Below are 25,081 nucleotides of genomic sequence, written 5' to 3' on the forward strand. Positions count from 1 at the left end.
AGGGTCATGAGCTGCCTGAAGTGCATGATGTGGTCATACGGGTCGCTTGTTCTATCATACATTATGAATTTGGGTACCACAAACCCTCTAGGCAGTTCATAGATAATGTTATGGGGGCCAAACAACGTGGAAAACATGTCATCCAACCATCGGTTGATAGAGTCTAGCAGGGCTTGCGTTATTGGCACTCCCACCTGTTGCTGCCTTCATGGTTGAGGAGGCCATTCGGATGTGGTTACTGTGGCTGGTTGGCCTAGATGTGCCCTCAGGGTTTTTGACATGTGCGGTTATGCCTCCATGCCTATTGTTTGAGGTCTCAATCAGGCTCACATCACATTAGAAAAATCCAACCCTCTACAACACCTCATTTTCCTTTATGCTTGGGTGGAGTTGGTGTCTTCGTCTGGTTACGTTTGACGAGCTAATGAAGGCTCCTCCTTAAATCATCTTGAGTAGCTGATTACTACTCAAAAAGTGCTATTTTGTAGCTTGTAATTAACTCTTTTAAACACTTTTGAGTAGTAGTTATCACCTTTTAACCCAATTAACATATTAAGGACCCTTGCAATCAATTCTAATCAAATTGTGTTAAGTTTTGGTGTTTTGATAGCTTTTTGATCACCAAAGCAATATGGGATTGAGGAGAGTTATTTGGAATCCATGACAAAGCAATGAAGAGCTCAGAAACATGAAGAACCAAATCTTTGAAGTCCTTTGCCATAAGCAAATCCGGAATGCAAGGAGAGAAGCAAAGAGGAGAAAATAGAGTGAAGAAAACAGAGGACAGCAGCTGCAGTCTTCTTTCATACTTTTGGAGGACTTCTAGAAGTCCATTTTCTACATGCTATATACCATTTCAAAGCTCAGGAAGTCAAAAATCCAACGCCTCAAACCGTGTAAGATTTGGAGCTGAAATGAGGAAGTTACAGCCTTTGGAAGACAACTGCTCCAAGCTGAAGGAAGGCTTCAGAAAAGTGCTGCGAAATCACCATTTTGTTGCGGAATGATTTCGCAGCCTTTTTGCACAGTGCTATGGATTTCCCCTGAAGTTTCACGACGCAATGGAAGCCAAACACCACAAGATGAAAGCCAACTTCGCAGCGTTGCGGAACCAGCCTTTTGCTGCGAAGTAATTTCGCAGCCCTTCTTGTTTGTCTGCGAAATTTCGCAGACCTCTTTTTCTCCTGCGAAACGATCCTTAGTGCTTCCCGATATTTGTAACCGACACTGTGATATATTTTTCATTAGATTTTTGTATGAAACAAGTGACCAGAACTCCCTTTTTGTATGAGGAATCTGAGCCTAGTGATCTGAAACTTCAAGAAACACTTTTCTTTGTAAGTAAAATCAGTTACTATTTTTAGTTAGTTTAAAACCAAACCTTTTTCATTCAAACATTTTTATGTTTTCTTTTAAAGCTAACCTTGAAATGAAAAGGCACCAATTCAGCTTTGAATTAATATCATTTGTGAAGTGAAAACCCATCCCAGTGAACAATCCTAGAGCCACTATGCTATAGTAGCTTTGTCTTTGCTACCCTAGTATATGGTGTAATAGGTTATAAATTTTGTTGATTACTTCCTCAATCAAGGAGCACCAACTGGACATGAATCAACTGAGACACCAATTGGGCACGAATCAGTAGCTGCCTAATGAGAACTTTGTGCCCCTGAGGAAAGATGCCTCAATAGTTTGCATGAGGTTGTTTGCCAGCTTTGAGTGTGCCGACCTTGAGAGGAGCCCACTATTGACATTTAAGCCTACAACTCTTCGTTCTCTTCTCTTAGTCATTCTATTTGGCAAAGTAGAGTCTACATCTATCGCTCATTTTCTCATTGGCGTCTCTCCATTCTTTCACGCTAGACAAAATAGTCTTCATCACTCATAGCTGATGATTGGCTTTTGAAGGGTGTTGACATCCTTAGTCGTTTCCCACAAACGGTGCCGATGTTGGTGTTGTTCCAACTGGATGTAGGCCCATCTAACTTCACCAAAGTCAGAGGAATTGCTTCTCTACACAAAAGGATGTCCGAACAGGTGGTTTGAACACACCCCTCTAAAGCTTAAATTAGAATCTAGCGAGAGTGAATCAAATATTTTTAATGGTTATGTGCATACATACATTTTTCATGCTTCTAGTAAGGTTTTTATAGAATGTATGACACCATTGTCGCAACGTTAATTATGCATTCATGTTCTTTCTATGCTGATGAATGTTGTCGTGGCGGATATTATGCCTTAATAAGATAATCAACGCCATTTTCTCATCGCGGATTGGATATCATACCAAATAAGAGTTGTTGATTGGTACCATTAGTTGTATGTCGTGTAATAATTCTGAACCATGTCGTTGATTATGCATTTATGTTTGTCAATGTCACTGATTACGTGTAACGACTAAGGGACATTGATTTTCGAGCGTAAATGTTGTTTTGGTTGTTGTTTAGGCATTAGTGGTGATTAATCATCCGCTTAATGCCTAAAATTTTCGACTGACTTGGTTTTTTTGTCTGGAAGTCCCCAATTGGCTTGGTATGTCTATTTCGTCTAGCATTGGAAATTTTTTTTTCTTTCCTCTTGCGCTAGACGAAGCTTGTCTTAGTCCAGAAAGATTGCTCCCAGATGGATTATCCGCTTACCTTGGACGACCAAAGGGTCTTAAGCTTGTGAATGACATATGGAGGGAAGCTTCCCACAAATTCCAACTCTTGTATCTATTTTTTTAATGGATTACTACATACTATGTTCTGTAACTGGTAGTTTTTGTATGCAATTTAATAATTCTAATTCTCAGTTCAACGTGTTTCATGGATTAGTGAATACTTTATTCATTGTTGTCATACAAACTTTAGATCATACTTTTTTTTGCTTCCTGAATGAAACAAAATTATGTTTAGCTTCTATGGCTACCACAACCAATACAATTTTATAGTTCACCTTAGATAACGATTGAGCCTAAAAAGGTTCAATAGTTGTAAAGAATTGAACTATTTGACTAACCCCCCTAAGCCTGAGTATCGAGTCTTTTTTAACATTAGCAACAACTATTGCTGAAAAAGTTTATCTTCTTGGGACAACCCTTGGCTTGTTGCATGTCTTTGTTTTTTTTTTTTTTTTTTTTTTTTTTGCTATTTCCTTTATTGAGTCATTTATCTTCTTCTCATGGCCCTTCTTCATGGTTTGCCTTTACCCATTGTCTTGGATTTGAACTCTACCTTTAATTAGTAATCTACCAAGTAATTTGATGTTGCCTTGAGTGTGGGGGTAGGTCTTGAAACCCCCTTGCCTATAAAGTTTTGCATAAGCCCACCATTGTAGTCCATTCTTATATATGACCCTTTTGACCTTTTGGGCATGTCATTTATTACCAGCCCTAACAAACTGAACTTGTTGACACAATCAACCATAGTGCATGCCTATTATCTCTTTGTTGAAGACTTTTGTGTCAACAATGTAGTGTTGAATGGGATGAACATGTTTCTTAATTGCCTTTTTAGCACCATCTAGGGAAAGATCTAAGTAAGACTTGGCACTCTATTATCCTTTGTTAGGTTTCTTTAGTAGAGTTTGGCATGAACTATACAATGCATTCTTGTGTTGTGTTGGTAAATCATTTACTTCTTTAATATGAATGGCCTTATGGTACTGCTCCACTTTTCAAGGAAAAGTTTCTAGGTCTCTCATAATCTGTCCCTTTGATGAAATCTAGTTTTGAGAATTGCATTTTGGTTGGGCCATTAGTACTGGTTGATTGTCCCCACCAATCGTTGCTTTTTTTAACCAATCAATTTTATCCTTTTAAGGCTTGATGTTGGGCCTATATGCCCCTTCCTTGAACTAGCCTTGTGTTATCTCAATGAAGAATCCAAATCGTTTGAAGACAATGCAGGCTGGAGACTTTTTTTGTAGAACCCATTTGGTCAAATTATCTCATTTTGTACTTGACCCATGACATGCATGCCACATGGCATGCCTTAGGAGCCTTACGGGAACAAGGTGCCACGACCATTGATCAACCCTGTCTAACATGCTCTTGAAACTTATCTCAATTATCTGTTGGAGTGCTTTAGGCTTGTTCTTATGTTTTCTATCAATAGTTTTTTTTTTTTTTTTTTTTTTGGTGAGGATCTGTTATCCTACTTTGTACATACTAATTCATTTAATGAGTTTTTTTTCTTATAATATAAGAAATCAGAATATGCAATTAAGGTTTTAATCCTACTATTCTTATGTGTAACAAAAACCTTTCCAATTTTGGACAAATCAAATCTTAGTTAAAGGATCATTAGACATCTCAAATCATGCTTAAGAAGATTGTATTAGGCCATATGAAGGTTTTATTAGGCAATACATTTTCCCTCACTTCCCGAAGCTCTACATTTTAGGTGAGTAAGTATATACACTTACTCATAAAGGTCACAATACATGATGTTTTTTCACATCCAACTTAGGAAGTCATTCTTTGCTATCATTGCTACAAAACTGATAGGTCACAATATATGTTGTTTTTTCACATACAACTTAGGAAGTCATTCTTTGCTACAAAACTGATATTCTTTATACTTATTTGAATCTCGTCTATTCAATAAGAGGCACCATATTTTAGTATTTGACAATAAGGAAGTATAGGGTTTCAATAGGGTATCTTAAGCACTTAGTGGTAAAGTCATTTTGAATTAGGACGACCTTTATTTAGCCCTAAATACCGCAATTGGGCAAATAGATGGGATATTAGACTTAATGAAACTATGAATTTTTATGCATAATTAAAAATTGGAGCTTAAGGTTCCTGTAGGATATTCCAAGCACTTAATCGAGAAACCATTTTGACTTGGAACAACCCTATATAAGCCCTTAAGAGAACATTTTTCAAATCACTAATATTTTGAGAAAAATTAGGGTTGTGTAAGGGGATTCAATTGATAAGTGAACAGTTTTAGTTAAGATATTATAACAAGGATCATTCCATAGTAAGATAGGTACCTTAGAGATTTCCCTTTCCTCAATTGCTAGCTACAATTAGTTAAAACATTTTAACTAATTCTTGGTTTTTTTTTTCCATAATCACTTTCCATTTCAAGAAAGAGTTTTCTACCACCATTTTTATCCTCTTAATCTTTCCACTTAACCTACATTCCGAGATCCATTCCCTAAGGTTCAACATCTGACTCACTAGGTTCCTTTTAAAGCTGCAACCATGACACTACACTTAAGATACTGGTTTATTCTTTACACAAATTTTGGTAGGGTTAATATATGACCACCTTAGAGTCTCACCCATAGGTTAAAGACTCCCAATGGCTGTAACACATGCTAAATATCATCTCAAGGTTAAGAGTTCATATAGTATAGTAACTTGGTGAGTCAAGACTACTTGATTGCCAATGTTGTGATTCACTATAAATCTTGCCCAATGTGTAACCATACACATTAGTGCACACTCCATAGGAAACCCATCTCGTTAACCAAGTCAAGTTGTCCCTGTAATTAAGAGGTAGTGCACTACAACCTTAGATGGATTGCCTAAGCTTATGAATTGGTTGTGAACAATTCATCAATCTCATAACTTGACTTGGATCTTCCATACAACTCTTAATGCACCCAAGTTATATATAATGTAAGTGATACATGTCTAAATGCTCAAATCAATATTAATGCAAATAATGTGTGAAACCAAGGTTTGGTTAATCTAGTTTTAATGATAACAAAACAAGGTTTGAAACTAATGATTATATTTCAAGTGTGATTAGGCAAGATGATTTCCAAAGTGGCAATCACAAAGATAAAATCAAGCCAAAGGGAAATCAATAAGAAGAAGAAGACCTCGAAGAGAAGTACTTTTCAAGACTTAAGCTTCATAGGATCTCATTGTAAGATTGTTGGTGCACTAGGTTTTTCATGCATTACATTTTCTACTTATGCACTAAAATCATCCAAGAGTTATTCAGTTTTAAATCTTTTCAAATTAGATGATTTCATGTTTTATTTTGTTTTAAATCCTTTAAAATTGGATGATTTCATGTTTTTAACTAAAACCTTATGTCAAATGCTTTCCAAATTTGATTAAAGGGTTTTAAGTTGAAAAATATGGTTGTTAAGCCAAAAACGACTCAACCAATTGAACTAGTTTAGGAACCGGTCAACCTATTCAGCTCAACCAATTGAAATGTGAAAAAACCTTTCTCTTTTCTAGAACACTTATTCGACCAATTAAGGTTGAACCTCATCCAATCAAGTACCGGTCGAGAGGCAGTCATGGTTCAACGATCACTTATTATGCATTAAATGTTAATGGCTAGTAAACTGGTCGAATAAAAGCTCGACTGTACAAACCCCCAATGGCTAGCTTGACTTTTTTCCTCTATAAAAAGGCTTGAATCTTCATTGTTTTAAGAGTTTAACCTTCTTAAACCTTTCTTGAATATATTTGAGCCTTAGGAGAGTGTTTTTTAGTGCACCTCGTTCTAAAACTCGCATATCTTTAGTGCACCATCCAATCCTAGTTTATCTTGTATCATCTAAGTCTAAAGTTTTATACTACGATTTTGTGAGATTATTTCTTATCTTCATTTGTTAGACTTTGAGGAGAAAAGTCTATGTGTGAGTTATCACTTAGGGATTCTCAAGTGTAGGGTATCACTTGAGGAGTTGTTCAAGATTGAGGTATCTCTTGAGGCTTTGTAAAGGGTGCTTGTAGCCAAAAGTCCAAGAGGATTGATTGGAACCATAATCCAATTGTATTGCTTGAAGGCTTGGTTTGAAAGCCTTGAATTAATGGAACCTCAAGCTTGGGACAGAAGTTAAAAGAGAGTGGGCATAGGTCGGGTTAGGTCAAATCACTAAAAAATCTAGTGTTTAAATTCTCTCGTCCATACTCTTTTATTTTATATGAAATTGTCTCTATATTATTCTTATTATATATTGGAATATAATTGTTCTTGCATTCACATAGTTTGAATTTGTAAAAAGAGATCATCATCCTATTCACCCTTATTCTAGTATGATTACCTTACGCTAAATTAGCCATTTTTTTCTAACATAATGGATAGAATAGTGGAAACTTAAGTCTAACTTTGTTACATTATGTCTTTCTTTTAGCAACCTATTTCAACATAACCATACACACTAATGCACTTACTATGGAAAACCTATCCCAATAACCAATACAAATTATTTCTCAAATTATGAGGTAGTGCACTACAACCCCAAATGGATTTCTTAAGCCCATGAACTCATTGTGAGCAACTCATCTACGTGCAAGGAACCCATGACTTTAATTTTTCATGCAACTCCTAATGCATCCAAGTTATACACAATGTAAGAGATGTTAAACCTAAATGCTATAAGGGTATAATACAGGAATAAGGTTTATAAAATTAGGAAAAAGGAATCATATTATAAATAATAAATCTTTTTATTATTACATCACATTATGCTTTTAAGAGTTTTATCCTAGCACTAAGATGTGAAATGAGATGTGTAAAGGCTTTAAATGCATCCTAAGGCCTATAAAAGTGAAATTCTATGTCCAAAATAAGCCAAATGAGTCACCTATGTGGGAAGCTTCACTCCACATGTCCTTCCCAAGCTCAAGACCCTTTGGTCGTCCAGGGTAAACAGATAATTTGTCTAAACCAAGTTAAGCTCCATCTGGCATAAGAGGAAAGATAGATTTCCTTCTTCTCTAATGCCAGACAGAATGGGCAAACCAAGCCGACTAGGACTTCCAGACAGATAAACCAACCCAACAGGAAATTCCAGGCCAATATTGGATAGATGATTAATTCACTCAATGCCTGAGTGACAATCTAAATGACATTTATACCCAAAAAATAAATGTCAATTAGTGTTACACGCAATTAGGGACATTGACAAACGTAAATGCATAGTCAATGATATGGTCCAAGATTCTTACACGACAACTAAGAAATGGCACCAATCATGAACTCTTGTTTGGTATGATTGCCTAGTCTATGCTGAGATGATGGCGTTGACTACCTTATTAAGGCTTAGTATCCACCACGATGGTGATCATCAATGCAAGGCATGAATGCACAGTCAACATTGTGACGATGGTGTCATATGTTCTATAAAAACCCCTCGAAAAGCATGAAAAAAGTACGCTCGCACATAACCATTCAAAAAAGTTGGATTCACTCTTGCTAGATTCTAACTTAAGCTTCGGAAGGGTGTGCTTGACCCTACTATTCAGACATCCTTTTGTGTAGGAAAGAAGTCCATCTAACTCCAATGAGCTAGATGAACTTGTATCCAGTTCACACAACACCAACAACCTATACAATGAAAATGTATTGTACTCATTTTTTAAGTTTGATGTACTTATTTTTCAACACAATGTACCAATTTTTCCAAGTATGTATCCCAGGTTCTAGGATGTGAAATGTGATATGGAAAGGCCTCACATGCATCTTAGGGCCTATCAAAGTGAAAGCCCATATTCCAAATAGGCTAAATGAGTCATATAAACAATGAAATGCAATGTAGTTATTTTTAAACAAGGTGTACTTATTTTCATATATAATATACTTATTGAGAAAATAAAGGCCAATCTTAATGAGAAAAACACCCAAGAGGGGGGGTGAATTGGGTATTTAAAAATATTTTTGAACACAACAAATTCAAGCATAATAGAAGCAAATATAAAGAGATAGAGTTAGAGAATTCAAACTCAGATTTTATAGTGGTTCAACACTTCCTTGCCTACATCCACTCTCCTCAAGCTCCCAATTGAGTGATTGTTCCACTGACTTAAGGCTTCAACCAAGCTTCTAATCTCCTTTACACTTGGATTTGGGCTCTAATGGGTTTTTACACAATCTCTTCAAGATTCAACTCACTTGAAGGCTCTAACACTCAATTTACAATAATGATCTTCTCTCAACCTAGCTCAATAATGGCTCCAATACAAATAAAGCTAGGATGAATCACAAGGGTGCACTAAAGGATATGCAAGTGAAGATTTAATGCACTAAGAAAGAAATAAGAGCTTTTTAAGGCAAGAACAAGTGCATAGACAAATAAATGCAAGTGTTCTCTATGTCAAAAATGAAGGGGAGCTCTCAATTTATAGGTTTCTAACTTCGGGAACCAAGAAAAATAAAAAATAGCCTTAATAGGTCAAGCTGGGGGTCGACCGGTTCACTAGTCATTAGAGCATTTAATGCTTTGGCAGGTTACCGTTGCTTCAATTAGACCTCGACCGAAGGTCAACCAGGAAGAAGGATACCTCGATTGGGAAGGGAAGGCTAATGGAAGAGAGAGAGAGTTTTTGCACTCCTCGATTGGACCTCTATCGGGCAAAGGGAACCGGTTGGCCGGTACTTGGCCAGTTGAGCCGGTTGACCCAGGGCCTCGACCAGTTCAACCTTTTGGCCCAAAAAACCTATCTTTTTATATTCTTTTCTTTTCTAACACTTAGGCAAGGTCTTTAGGTAAATTAATATGCCAATTTTAAAACGTTTTGTCTAAGGTGCATTTGATAAAAATCGGGTTTTAATGAAATTGTAACTTTAAAGAATAAACCGAGTTTTCCAAAGATGCATGAAAGGATATGTAAAACCTAAGTGCACCCATGCATTCATCTTACATTTGTTTCTTATGATTAAAGGTATTCCAAATGTCTTGATCTTGTATCCATTAGGTCCTTTGATGAATTTCCAAATTAATACCTGAGATTCTTTACAATTCAAACCAATTAGTAACTTTACCATGGTTTGTTATCATGAAAACCTGATTAGGAGAACCCTTGGGCTAACGATCTCCTCATTTTTTATGATGAAAAACCTTGGTTATCTAGGAGAAGAAAAATCTCCCCCTCAAACCAATCATGGATCAATCAATCAAAATTTATGAAGTTAAAACCAAGAAAATCAAGACATGCTAAAGAGAATGAATTTTGAATAAGAAACAATGTAAGTCATGAAACATATAGCATATTATATATAAGTCAAAAGTACATGAAACATATAAGTCTATCATATATACGATCCAAACAAATGATATGACAATGATATATAAGTCAAAAGTACATGAAACATACAAGTCTATCATATATATGATCCAAACAAACGATATGACAATGATATGCATAGTCCTAGAGTGTTGCACAAATTTTTTTGATATATTTATGGAACTTGTATTATCACATTTAATAGGAATATGCTCAAAAGATTAATCAGAATCACTAAGTGTTTGTTTCATCCAAAGAATTTGTGCACAACATAAATCGGTTGCTATGTATTTGGCTTCCGTCATTGACAAAGCTACCGAATTTTGCTTCTTACAATGCCATGAAACAAGTGAGTGTCCTAGGAAATGAAAAGTTCCACTAGTGTTTTTTCTTTCAACCCTACAACCGCCAAAATTAGCATCCAAAAATCCAATTAATTCAAAGTTATCACTCTTAGGATACCATAAGGCTATGTCCATTATCCCTTTCAAATATCTAAGAATTCATTTTACGACACTAAGTGAGACTTTTTAAGACAAGATTGAAATCGAGCACACAAGCATACACTATACATAATGTCGGGTCTACTAGCGGTCAAATATAGCAAAGAACCTATCATGCCTCTATACATAGTAGAGTAAATGGATTTACCTACTTCATCCTTATCAAGATTGATGGATGAACTCATTGGAGTCTTCATTATTTTGGCTTCTTCCATGTTGAACCTTTTGAGAAGATCTCTTATATACTTTGCTTGATTGATGAAGGTTCCTTCATTTAGTTGCTTGATTTGAAGTCCAATGAAGAAGTTGAGTTCTCCCATCATGCTCATTTCAAACTCACTATGCATGCACTTAGAAAATTCTTCACAAAGAGAAATATTAGTAGCACCAAAAATGATATCATCAACATATATTTGAACTAAGATCATATCATTTTCTTTGGTTTTATGAAAAGAGTTGTGTCAATTTTTCCAATTTTAAAACCATTTTTCAAAAGAAATTTACTCAATGTTTCATACCATGCTCAAGGTGTTTGTTTTAAACCATAAAGTATCTTTTTAAGTTTAAAAACATGGTTAGGAAAGTTAAAACTTTGAAAATCGGGTGGTTGTTCAACATATACTTCTTCATCTATAAAACCATTTAAAAAAGCACTTTTCACATCCATTTGATATAAAACAAAGTCTTTAAAACATGCAAAGGCAAGTAGCATCCTAATGGCTTCCAACCTAGCTACGGGGGCAAAGGTTTCTTTATAATCTATCCCTCCTTCTTGATTAAAACCTTAGGCTACTAATCTTGCTTTATTTCTAACAATTATGCCATATTCATTCATTTTATTTCTAAAGACCCATCTAATTCCAATAACACTTTGATGTGAAGGTCTTGGTACTAATTCCCATACTTCATTTCTTTCAAATTGATTTAACTCTTCTTGCATAGCAATCATCCAATTTTCATCAACTAAAGCATCATTTATATTTTTAGGCTCAATTTGAGAGATAAAAGCAAGATTATTACAAATATTTCTAAGAGATAATCTAGTTCTTACCCCACTAGATGGATTACCTATAATTTGATCTTGTGGGTGGTTGATGACAAACTTCCAATATTTAGGAAGGTCTTGGTTTGATTCACCTTGCACTTGTTGAGGAGGGGGTAGTGCCAATGGTGATTCTTCTTTCTTGGGATCCTCTCCTATTTCTTCTTGTTGCCTTCTATCTTCAATTTTCAATTTTCCCATGGAGGTCTCCAAACCTAAATCATCATCAAAACTTTCTCTTTCTTGGAAAGAATTGTTAGATTCATAAAAAATAACATGGATGGATTCCTTTACAAACATGGTTCTTTTGTTAAAAACTCTAAAATCTTTACTTGAAGTTGAGTAACCAAGGAAAATTCCATCATCCGATTTTACATCAAATTTTCCAAGACTGTCTTTGGTATTTAATATAAAACATTTGCACCCAAAGACTTTGAAATAGCTAATGTTGAGTTTCTTGTTTTTCCAAAGCTCATAGGGAGTTTTCTTAAGAATGGGCCTCAATAATATTCTATTTAAAACATAACAAGAAGTGTTAATCACTTCAGCCATTTCTTAAAGAGTTCTATTTTTCCTTTCAACTAACCCATTTCGTTGAGGAGTTCTAGGAGCCGAAAAATTATGTTAATTCCATGCTCATTGCAATATTCTTCAAAATCAATATTTTCAAATTCTCTCCCATGATCACTTCTTATACAAGTAATTGTAAAACCTTTTTTCATTTTGAACCTTATTGCAAAACTTTGAAAACTCATAAAAGTCTTCATTCTTTTGATTTAAAAATAAGACCCATGTGTATCTAGAGAAGTAATCCACAATAACACATGCATAAGATTTTCCTCCAAGACTTGGTGTCCTAGAGAGACCAAATAAATCCATATGCAACAACTCAAGAGGCCTAGATGTGGAAATGAAATTTTTGTTTTTGAAAGAGTTTTTTATTTACTTTCCCACTTGACAAGCTTCAGAAACTTTGTCTTTTTGAAAATTTATTTTGGGAAGGCCTCTAACAAGTCCATCTTTGTTGAGTTGGGAAATGAGGTTCATGTTAGCATGTCCCAACCTTCTATGCCACAACCAACTTTGATCATGCATGCTTGAAAAGCATCTATCATGGTCATCATATTTTGAAATATTTATAGCATAAACATTATCACATCTATGGCCCATGAAGATGGTTTTATCATTTTGAATATCCTTGATGATGCAATGAGATGCTTCAAAAATCACTTAAAAACCTTTGTCACAAATATTGACTAATGCTTAAAAGGTTATGTTTTAGACCATCTACTAATAAAACACTTAAATAAGAGAGGATGTGTCATTACCAATGTTGCCTTGACCAATGATTCTTCCTTTTGCATTGTCTCCAAAAGTAACATATCCTCCATTTTTCTTTGTAAGGAAAGCAAACTTGGATTCATCTCCGGTCATGTGTCTTGAGCATCCACTATCCAAGAACCACTTATCCTTCTTGAACCCTACAACATAAAACTCAAGTTGATTTAGGTACCCATATCCTTTTGGGTCCTTGAGGGTTAGTGACCTTGGATTTTTCAATCCAAACCTTCTTAGCTTTTGCATTTGAATTCTTTTGAGAACCATTTCTTAAAGGACATGTACTACTAATGGGCCCTCCTCTTCCATAAAAGTTGCAAGTAGTGGAAGGACTTGCACTTGTGGATTCTTTTACAAAATAGTTTTTAAAATACTTTTGATTTTTTGAAGATTTGAATCCTAGCCCTTGTTGTTTGTTAAAAACACAATTTTGGCTAGTTATAATCATTTCAAAAGATTTTTGTCCACAATAAAATATTAAAAGAGAGGAGGTCAACTATTCATTTTTCTTTCTCAAAATCTCATTTTCTTTTTCAAGACGAGTTTTAGAAATTTTAGCAATTGAAATTTTTTCTTTTACTTCTTCAAGTTGTTGAATTTTCTTTTTAAGAGAAATATTTTTCAAACTAAGTTTTTCAAAATCCTCATACAATTCTTCAAAACATCATGCATATCTTCATCACTAAAGTTAGAGTTTACCTCATCAAATTCATCTATTGCCATGAAGCACTTGTTTGCCACTTCTTTCTCCTTTTCTTCTTCGAAGGATTCTTCACTTTCACTCCAAGTGGCCATCATTGCGTTCTTCATTCTCCTCTTGGCTTCACTTTTGTAGAGAGGACAATCATATTTAATGTGTCCCGGTTTCTTGCATTTGAAATACACCAAATCTCTTTTCTCTTCCCATTTCTCCTTGTCACCATGAGATGAAGATTCCTTTTTAGAAAAGTCTCTTCTAGAGGTGAACCTTCTTCCTCTAAAGCTTTCATTCCTCATGTATTTGTTGAGCTTTCTTATGAAGAGGGCTAAATCATCATCTTCTTCAACATCTTCTTCTTCCTTAGTTGTAGCTTTGAGAGCTATGTTCTTCTTTTTGTCTTCACCTTCTTGTAGCTTCTTTGCTAAATTGATCTCATATGTCATTAATGACCCTATGAGCTCCTCCATAGGTAGCTTGGTCAAGTCTTTTGCTTCTTGAATTGCGGTAACCTTTGTATGCCACTTTGATGGAAGTGACCTCAAGATCTTCATCACCTTTTCAGATTCCTTGTGGGTCTTTCCCAATGCTTCAAGACCATTGACAATGTCGATGAACCTAGTGATCATCTCAACAATAGTCTCATTTTCTTTCATAAAAAATAATTCATGGTTATGAACAAGTAAATTGATTTTTGACTCTTTCACTTGATTTGTTCCTTCATGAGTTATTTCAAGCAATCTCCAAATTTCTTTAGCCGATTTGCATTGACATATTCTATTATATTCATTTCTATCCATAACACATTGCAAAGTGAAAACAACCTTAGCATTTAATTGAAAATTTCTTCTATCAAGCTCATTCCATTCTTGCTTGGGTTTTGGAACCATAACTCCATCAACTAGTTTTGTAGGAAAAGTTTGGTCATCTTCAATGATGTCCCATACGTCTAAATCGGTTGATTGTAAATACCAAGTCATTTTAGTTTTCCTATAGGGATAGTCGGTTCCCATAAAAAATGGAGCTCTATTTTTTGTAAAACTTTCAATGTAAGATGAGCTTGATGGAATAGTCATTTCCTTTTAGATGATTAAGTCTTAAACAAGAGGTCCAACTTTGATACCAATTAAAAAAATAAAGGCTAATCTTAATGAGAAAAACACCCAAGAGGGGGGATGAATTGGGTATTTAAAAATCTTTTTGAACACAACAAATTCATGCACAATAGAAGCAAATATAAAGAGAGAGTTAGAAAATTCAAACTCAGATTTTATAGTGGTTCGACACTTTCTTGCCTACGTTCACTCTCCTCAAGTTGTTAACCAAGTGAGGGTTCCACTAACTTGAAGCTTCAACCAAACTTCTAATCTCCTTTACACTTGGATTCTAACTCTAATGGGCTCTTACACAATCTCTTCAAGATTCAACTCACTTGAAGGCTCTAACATTCAATTTACAAGAATGATTTTATCTCAACCTAGCTCAATAATGGCTTAAATACAAATCAAAGCTAGTATGACTCACAAGGGTGCACTAAAGGATATGCAAGTGAAGATTTAATGCACCAAGAAAGAAATGAGAGCTTTTAAGGCAAGAACAAGTGGGTAGACAAATAAATTCAAGTGTTCTCTATGTCATAAATGAAGTGGAGCTCTCAATTTATAGGTTTCTAACTTTGGGAGCCAAGAAAAACAAAAAATAGTCTCAACCAATCGAGCTGAGGGTCGACTGGTTCACTAGCCGCTGGAGCATTTAATGCTTTGGCAAGTTACCATTGCTTCAATCGGACCTCGACCGGGAAGGAGGATACCTCGATCGAGAAGGGAAGGCTACTGGAAATTAATGAGAGAGTTTTTTTGCACTCCTCAACCGGACCTCGATCGGGCAAAGGGAACTGGTCGACCGGTACCTTGGCCGGTTGAGCTGGTTGGCCTAGTGTCTCAACTGGTTCAACCTTTTGGCCTCGAAAACCTATCTTTTTCTATTCTTTTATTTTCTAACACTTAGACAAGGTCTTTAGGTAAATTAATATGCCAATTTTGAAACGTTTTGCCTAAGGTACATTTGTAACTTTAAAGAATAAATCGAGTTTTCCAAAGATGCATGAAATGATATGTAAAACCTAAGTGCACCATGCATTCATCTTACATTTGTTTCCTATGATTAAAGGTCTTATAAACGTCTTGATCTTATATCCATTAGGTCCTTTGATGAATTTACAAATTAATACATGAGATTATTTACAATTCAAACCAATTATTAATTTTACCATGGTTTGTTATCATCAAAACCTGATTAGGAGAACCCTTGGGCTAACACTTATTTTTTTTCCAAGAATGGATCACTATCCTATAATATAAAATGAGATGTGGTAAGTTTGTAAATGCATGCTTAAGCTAACAAAAGAAAATGATCATGTCTAAATTAGGGCAAATGAGTCACGTACATGATGTACATGTGATATACTTATTTTTAAATGTGATCTTATTTTCTAATATGATGTACTTATTTTTGCTAAGGATGTATCTACTATCTTAGCATGAGGAATGAGATGTGGTAAGTCCATAAATGCATGCATAGACCTACAAAATTGTAAGATCATGTCCAAATTGGGGCAAATGAGTCACATACATAATGTACACGCAATCTGCTTATTCTTAAACCGGATGTATGCATTTTTTAATATGATGTACTTATTTTTGCTAAAGATGTAACTACTATGCTAGCATGTGGATTGAGATATATAAAGTATGCAAATGCATCCCTAAACCTATAAAAGTGGAAGATCATGTCCAAATTAGAGCAAATGAGCGACATATATGATGTACATGCAATGCACTTATTTTTTAACAGAATGTACTTATTTGCAAATATGATGTTCTTGTTTTTGCCAAGTATGTATCTATTATCCCAGCATGTGGAATGAAATGTGAGTCTTTATTCCAATCTCAATTAGAAGATGATACAACCACATAATTTCACACGTGGCTTGCGTCATGGCTCTGTATTCTGATTCTGTAGTAGACCGAGATACCACATTCTGCTTCTTGCTCTTCTAAGATACAAGATTCCCACCAACAAAGACAAAATCATGTTGTGGATCGTCTATCAGCTTTGGATCCAGCCCAGTCAGCATCTGTAAAACACTCAATTTGAGCATGTCCATGATTGCTGTACAATATGCCTAGACTAGGAGCTCTTTTCAAATAACACAAAATCTGCTCCAAAGCTACCCAATGCTTCACTGTAGGTGCAGACATAAACTGACTAACAATACTAACTGCATAAGCAATGTCTGGGCAAGTCACTGTAAGGTAATTCAATTTCCCAACCAATCTTTTGTATCTTTCTGGATTATCAAATGGATCACCATCATCTTTCATCAAATGTACATTAGGAATCATTGGTGTGCTACATGGCTTGGCTTCCATCTTCCAGTTTTTGCAAGTAAGTCAAGAACATATTTGCTCTGTGACAAGAAGATTCTTCTTTTGCTTCTTGATACTTCTACTCCGAAGAAATATTTTAACTCGCCCAAGTCCTTTGTGTGAAACTTGGAATGCATAAACAATTTGAGAGAAGAAATTCCTGCACAATCATTTCCTGTAAGGACAATGTCATCAACATAAACAACAACAAGAATAATACCATTTGGTCACTGTCTATAGAAGACTGAATGATCAACTTTGCTTTTATTCATCCCAAACTGTTGAATCACCTCACTAAACTTGCCAAACCAAGCTCGAGGACTCTGCTTCAATCCATAGAGAGATTTTCTGAGATGACACACTTTCCCATACTCCCCCTAAGCAACAAACCCAGGTGGTTGCTCCATATATACTTCTTCCTAGAGATCTCCGTGAAGGAATGCATTTTTTATATCCAGCTGGTGTAGGGGCCAATGCTGAGAAGTAGCAATTGATATAATCAGGCGGATTGAAGCAAGTCTGGCTACTAGAAAGAAAGTATCAGAATATTCCACCCCATAAGTCTGAGCATAGCCTTTAGCTACAAGTCTGGCCTTCAGTCGTGCCACTGAGCCATCAGGATTAACTTTTATTGCAAAGATCCACTTACATCCCACAACGTTCTTTCCTATTGGTAAATCAACTAGATTCCATGTGTGATTGACTTCTAGATCTTGTATTTCCTCAAGCATTGCATTATACCATCTAGGGTGGTTCAAGGCTTCCTTGACAGTTTTGGGAATAGAGACAGAATCTAAAGAGGCAACAAAAGCTCTCGAGGAAGGAGACAAGTGATCATAAGAAATGAAATTAGCAATGGAATAAACTGATTTCCATTGACGTTTACCTTTACGAAGACCAATGGGGAGGTCAAGGTCACTGGGAGGATCAAATAACGAAGAAGTTGGTGCAGGACATGTATCTTTTGTCTCCTGACGCCTGGAGTATTCCTGAACAATTGGTGGCTTAGCTGGAGCAGGCAGTAAGTCAACAACAGCTTGTGGTTGCTCAGAAGAATCAATGGGAGTACTTGGGATGGTTTCTTGATATATGAGCCAATTTTCACCCTCCCCCATACTTTCTGAATTTGGGGGTGAAGAATAAAAAAGTGTATCTTTTGAAAATACCACATCAGTTGATACCACATACTTGTTGATATCAGGAGAAAAGCATCGATAACCTTTCTGAAGACGAGAATACCCTAAGAACACACACTTCAGGGCTTTGGGATCTAGTTTAGTCACAAATGGCCTTACATCTCGAACATAGCAAGTGCTTCCAAAAATTCGTAGTTCAACTGGACATAGAGACTTCTTTGGAAACAATTTACTGTATGGGATTTGATCATTGAGTATTGTACATGGCATGCGATTAATCAAAAAGCAAGCAGTAGAAATCGCACTAGCCCAAAACTGTTTAGGAACCTTCATCTAGAACAAGAGTGCCTGAGTTGTTTCTAGTAAATGTCTGTTCTTTCTCTCAGCAACTCCATTTTGAGAAGGAGTATCCACACAAGAGGATTGATGAAGAATCCCGTGTTGAGTCATGTAACTCTGAAATGAGTTAGACATATATTCTTTACCATTATCAATTCCAATGTTCATATAGAGATATTAAACTATGTTTTAATCTCAGCACAAAATGCGCAAAAATGAGAGAAAACTTCAAACCGATTCTTCATAAAATAAACCCAAGTTGTTCAAGAAAAATCATCCACAAATGTAACAAAATATCGAAATCCAGTTTTAGAAGTAACAGGACAAGGTCCCCAAACATCAAAGTGTACTAACTTAAAAATAAATTCAGCCCTCTTATTAACTCTTGGGCTTAACGAACTACGGTGATGCTTTGCAAAATGACATGATTCACAATTAAATGAAGGTAAACTATGAAACTGAGGCCATAACTTCTTTAACACTGGTAAAAAGGGATGTCCCAAATGACAATGAACTTTAACTAAAGAAGCGATGCTAGAACAAGCAACCGACCGAGGTACCCACGCATCAAGAATGTAAAGACCATCAGATACATGTCCTTTACCAATAATCTGCTTCGTCATAAGATCCTGAAAAAGGTAATGGTCAGGAAAGAATGAGATACAATAGTTCAGATCTTTGGCAAGTTTACTGACAGATATCAAGTTAAAGGCAAGCTTAGGTAGAACAAATGACAAAGTGATAGAGGATGTTGGTTTGACAGTCCCAGAACCTACAACATTAGAAGTTGACCCATCAGCAATGGTAACAGGAGAAGGGGCTAAATGTGATCGAAAACTAGAGAATGTTTTAGGATTACCTGTCATGTGATTAGTGGCACCTGAATCAATTACCCATTTGTTTGAGGAGGAGATAAGACATGTTTTACCTGTCTCAGTAAGAGCAGTAACCGGAGTAGAAATCTTCAATGATTCTTGATACTGAGAGAATTTTGCAAAATCGTCGGCTGAGACCATGACCGTCTTATCAGAAGAACTTGAAGAAGTACTAAAGGCGGTGGCAACATTAGCAATCTGATTTCTTTGATTATGGTTTTGTAATTTCTTGCAGTATTTCTTGGTATGGCCAGGCTCATGACAGTAGTAGCAAACAATGTTGCTTGAATCATTGTTATAGCTATCAAAAGTCTTGCTTCCTCCCCTATTGTTTGATTTTCTCCCAGTATCATTGCTTCCTCCTTTGGCAACAAGAACATTATTAGTCTGTTGGATAGATGGGGTACCTTCAGTACGCAAAATTCTACTGAACACTTCTTGAAGTTAACCAATCTCATAACTGGAAAGAATTTGAGATTTAGCAGTTTCAAATTCAGATGGAAGGCCAACTAAAAAACTCATTACTACCATTTTTTTCTCTCTGAGTTTGTTGCACCTTAATATCAGTACTGAAAGGTAAAAGTACATTCAACTCCTCATAAGTCTTCTTAAAATCCATAAAATAAGCTGTGAGAGATTTGGCCTCTTTTTCAGCACGATAGAAGGCTTTGCACACATCATACATTCAGGACAGATTCCCTTTGCCAGAATATAAGAACTCCAGATAATCCATTAATTCTTTAACAAACTCACAATGATTAAGTAGTCCAACAATTTCACTATCAATAGAATTCCTTATTTGTAGGAATAAACGTGCATCATCCCTTATCCAAGTCTTTCTAGTTTCATTATCAGGGGTTTCCATGGTCAGGTGGTCATCTTTTTCAACACTACGCAAATAAACTCTAATTGTCTTGCTCCATTCCAGATAATTAGTGTCATTTAATTTATAATCAGTTATTTTGGACAGTGCTGGAACTATTTCAGTTATAGAAGCTTTGTTGTGAGTCATTTTAATTGATATTCAATTGCCACAATAAATATAATTCCAGCAGCAAACCAAAAATAGCTGATACCCAAAATGAATTTCCACAAGGAATCAAAGAACAAATCAAAAGGACAGAACCTGCCAAGGAGATGCTCCTCTCAACAGTTGATCGAACACTGGAGTGCCACCTGAGAATGGTCGGAAAGAGATGAGAAATGTTGGAAAGTCAGATCGAGAGATGGGAAACGTCGGAAAGTCAAATCGGTGAAGAAACGGTGGCCTCATGCGCTCCCACGCTCGGGAAACAAGAATGCGCTCCTCCTTGGGTCGGTAGTGACGCAATCCAGACTCAAAAAACGTAACAGGTTACTGTTCCAGACTGTTAGGAACAAAACCCAAAACCCAGAAAATTCCCTTGAGCCAAACGTGGCTCTAATACCATGTAAACTGCAAAGAAAGAAAATGAATATGTAAACTATATCTTTATTCATAATAGAAACATCTCTATTTATACATGCTATGCTAGTCTATCTAAGGTAAGTGTCCTATATTTACATTTTATAATCAAGCCTATAATCAATACATAAATAAGGTAAGTCAACTACATAAATAAGGTAGATTTTGATTCTGTAACAAAAACTTTCAATTGTTTATACTTAATACATTTATAAGGAATAATTTTATGTTTTGTAAATTTGACATGGAATGTGAAAATTGAAAATTTTGAATGATAATTCTTTTAATTAATGTATGAAAGGATATTTTCCCTTTCTCATGTGTATCCTGATAGTAGTTTTGACACACAAGGTTAAGTAGGGGTCTATCAATTTTTCTAATACAAAATGGAATCGCAATCAATAACTCCTTTACTTTTTAAATACAATCAATATAACAAAACATCTCTATAAGGGGGTGTTTGGTAAAATTTAATATTTACTATTTAATGATTTAAGTTGACTTAAAATTAAATTATATTTGAGTTGTTTTGACTTAAAATTTATTGTTTAATTTTAACTTAAGTATTAAAGTTATTTGGTAAAATTAAGTTAAAATTTATTCTAAATCTTTGAAATTTACATATTTATCTTCATAAATTATAAATAATAAAAGGAAGTTAAGTAATAATAGAGGCCATGGAGTAGTAAAAAGATTGTGGAGGTAACTAGGGTAATTGATAATAAAAATATAAAATAAATATATGAACTTAATAATAAGTTAATTGTTTTTACTTATTACTTAAAGTTATTTTTACTTTAAGTCATATCATTAATTTATTTTACCAAATATACTTAATTTATTTAATAACTTAAATTAAGTTATTAAGTCACTTTAAATTATTAAGTTGGTTTACTAAACATCCACTAAGTCTTTTTTTATTCTCTCAAAGATAATGTAAGATGAAGCTTGTGAACTTGTGGTAAGAAACAGTTGACAACAGTGACTTTGAGGTCCAATGGACTAGACAGATAAATTAAATCATTTTAGACTATCTTTTGCCAAATATATAAATCAGAAAAAAAAAAACTATTACAAAGGTTATTTAGAAAACGTGACATAACCAATTCTATCTATGGTGCATAATATCATTATAGATTACGCATTAGCGTAACAAGCACTCCTTTTATTGTACCAAAACAATACTAAATAGTTAACAGCCCATGATGTTTCACTTCTACTCGATTCCAGTCTTCTTTCTCAGCCCCATGACAAAGGCATGGACCTTGTGTGGATCCGCAAGAGAAGACGACACGCTCTCCTTTTGCATGCACCTCTTGGTCCAAGCTATCAACTTGGGGCACTCTGCCTCTATGCTGAAGTTGCCAATGCTCTCATATGCATAAAACCGGGAAGAGAAGGTCACCAGAGCCACATCCACAAACCCAAAGTTTTCACCACCAAAGTAAGGCTTCTCTCCCAGCTCTCCTTCCAAGAGCTTAAGGCACTCTATGAATTCCTTCTTGGCTGTCTCCTGCTCTTCTCCTTTGGTTAACAGTATCTTCTTTCCAAGGTCATAGAGCTGCGTGAAACATAGTGGAGTCAAAGAGAGAAAAGGGTCATTTTTTTTTTGGAGCATTTCATCAAGTTTCAACTTCTTGTATAGTTGGACAAATTTATTAAGGTCCCTTCAGCATAGAAAACTCTCATATACTAGGAGCAAAATGAAGGGTGAAAGAAACCTATCAGAATCAGAAAGAATGTATCATATAGAAAATGAGACGAAAGAGATCAAAGAAAATGTTGAACAGCAGGATCACAAAAACCAAAAACTATACACCATTCTTTAAAAACTAGACTCTGTATCCTCCTCTTCCTTCCTCTTTTCCCCCTTTCTTGGGGGAAAAGACATTTGAGATCTGCTTTTTTGGATTGAACGAACATATTTCAGATTCAACATAACAAAGAGATCAAAACCCATATAAGAAATGTAAAATGGACTCTTGCTGAGTAAACAGCGAGGAGAATCAGCGAAGTTCTAGTTTGACACCGCAAACCCCACGAACAAGCCATCAAAACTAAATATCAAAAGAGAATATGTGAAGAAATATAACTTTTATACAAATCCCTCACCATAATCAAAAGCTGATCCAATCTCCATGAATCAATGGAAAAGAATGATTTAAATCAACAGCAGACGTACCTTCTTGTCTATGTAGTCCGCCCAGAACCTGGCCTGAGCTCTCTGGTATGGATCAGTAGGCAACAGGGGAGATTTATGGTTCCAAACCTCATCAATATACTGAACTATTATCATAGACTCACAAATGGGCTTTCCGTTGTGGATCAGAACTGGGATTTTCTTATGAACTGGGTTCACTTCAAGAAGCAGAGGGCTTTTGTTCCACAAGTCCTCCTCTCTTTTTTCATACTTAAGGCCCTTCTCTGCCAGGGCAACTCTTACCCTCATACCAAAGATGCTAGCCCAGAAATTCAACAAGATAATCTCATCCGCCATTGCTCGACAAGATTCAAACTGATGAAGAACACAAGGGGAATTGTTGAATACTTATAGCTAATGTTAGAACTTCAGACATTTCTAGGAGGTGGCGACGCTCACCCCTTACCTCAGCTTTTGTTTACCTTTCCATAGTCTATTCTTACCTCAGTTTCGTGTCTCTCCAGAATTCTCATATTTTAAGTTTATTTATTTATCACCCAACTCATTTTAACTAAATATAATGCATTTATTTTATAAAAAAAATACATACATATATATATTAAAAATGTTAGTTAATATATTATTATCCTTATATCATTTGTATAAAAATAATTTAATTTTAAAATTATAATTTGATAATTGCCCTTTTACTGCTTACTTTTCAATCTAAAAATGTTAATAGATGAAAGAAAATTTAGTAGGTGTTTAATAAATTAATTTAATAACTTAAATTGACTTATTGACTTAATAACTTAATTTAAGTCATTAAATAAATTAACTATATTTGATAAAATAATTTAATAGTATAACTAAAAGTAAAAAACTAATTTAAATAATAAATAAAAAGAATTAACTTATTTTTAAGTCTATATCTTCGATTTATCTTTTTACCCTCATTTAATATAGTTACCTCAACGATTTCTTTTATGACTCTATGACCTCCACTATTATTTGACCTCATATGTCTTAATTATAATTTATAAGAATAAATATGTCAATTTGATAATTTAAAACAAATTTTAAGTCAATTTTATCAAATAATCTAAATACTTAAAGTAAAAATTAAGTGATAAGTTTTAAGTTAACAAGTTAAATATAATTTAATTTAAAATCAATTTAAGTTATTAAGTGATAAATTTTAAGTTTTATCCTTTTTAATGTGAGTCTTTATTATATTATCTGTATTTAAAAAATATATATATCAATACATAATTTAAAAAAAAAAAATCTTAAAATGTGAGCTTGTGAAACATGTAATCTAATTAAATAACATTAGAATTAAGTAAACTCTGTTTACGACATGGTAAAATAGAGAAGCATCCACGTCAGTGCTTGGATCATTCCACGTCACTGCTGTCGGCTAGTCAAGTAAAAGGCACCGATACGCTGACCGTTCCCACAACAAAAATATGTCACGCAAAGGCATAGCCAAGGAAAATTCACGAAGATGATGTTGATGTACAAGGGTTAAAAAAAACATATTTTTTTAAGAATTCTAATTTAATGTTATTTTTCTAACCTGCACCATAGTAACTAAATAAAAAAAAAATTCTATAATTACTCATTCTTTTAATTTTTTATATGACAAGTCAATGATGAAAGTACTTTTTCTTTTCTTAATAAAAAAAAAAATTGGGGAAATCATTAATAAGTGCACTGAAAAAGGATTTTTTTTTAAAAAATTATTTTAACTTTCAAAATGCCCATTGTGTGGGAAAAAAAAAAAACAATTCTATAAATATCCACTCTAATAGTAATATTTATTAAAATTCAAATATTATGTATGAACTCTTCTCCCCACCACAGGCTAATTAACCCAATTTTATTTATTTATTTTTTTCTTTTACTTTTAAACCTTGATATGATAGGTGAAAGAGCTTTATCATATATGGTAAGCCGACAGTCGGCATTATTATTTTTTCTCCATTTCACCAAGAAAGTAATGTAACTTTTGACTTTTCTTTTAATATACTAATTACTCATTATCTCATGAAATCTTTTTTATTTCATCATTTCATCTTTTCATTTTTTTTAAATTATTTATGGATACTCTAAACATAAAATAATAATATATAATAATTAATTAATGAGAAAATTTTAATATAAAAA

At 34.6% G+C, this 25,081-nt stretch overlaps 1 protein-coding gene across 1 annotated transcript; it reads right to left on the minus strand.

Annotated features, from left to right (window-relative positions):
• Positions 1-21,805: 21,805 nt before the first annotated feature.
• On the minus strand, positions 21,806-23,286 carry LOC117909333 (probable glutathione S-transferase). The gene is made up of 2 exons (XM_034823332.1): positions 22,955-23,286; positions 21,806-22,333 (listed from the first exon to the last, which is right to left on the minus strand). Exons 1-2 carry the CDS (start codon positions 23,267-23,269, stop codon positions 21,989-21,991), a joined length of 660 nt encoding a protein of 219 aa, XP_034679223.1. The 5' UTR covers positions 23,270-23,286; the 3' UTR covers positions 21,806-21,988.
• Between the last annotated feature and the right edge of the window lie 1,795 nt (positions 23,287-25,081).

Source organism: Vitis riparia, chromosome 19 (genome assembly GCF_004353265.1).
Source record: "Vitis riparia cultivar Riparia Gloire de Montpellier isolate 1030 chromosome 19, EGFV_Vit.rip_1.0, whole genome shotgun sequence".
In the NCBI taxonomy this organism is placed as follows: Eukaryota; Viridiplantae; Streptophyta; class Magnoliopsida; order Vitales; family Vitaceae; genus Vitis; species Vitis riparia.

Excerpts from the sequence above, each read along its gene's own strand:
- LOC117909333 (XM_034823332.1), bottom strand. The coding sequence starts at position 23,269 with ATGGCGGATGAGATTATCTTGTTGAATTTCTGGGCTAGCATCTTTGGT. Across the intron at positions 22,334-22,954 it reads CGGACTACATAGACAAGAAG|CTCTATGACCTTGGAAAGAA; the intron begins GTACGTCTGCTG and ends TGTTTCACGCAG.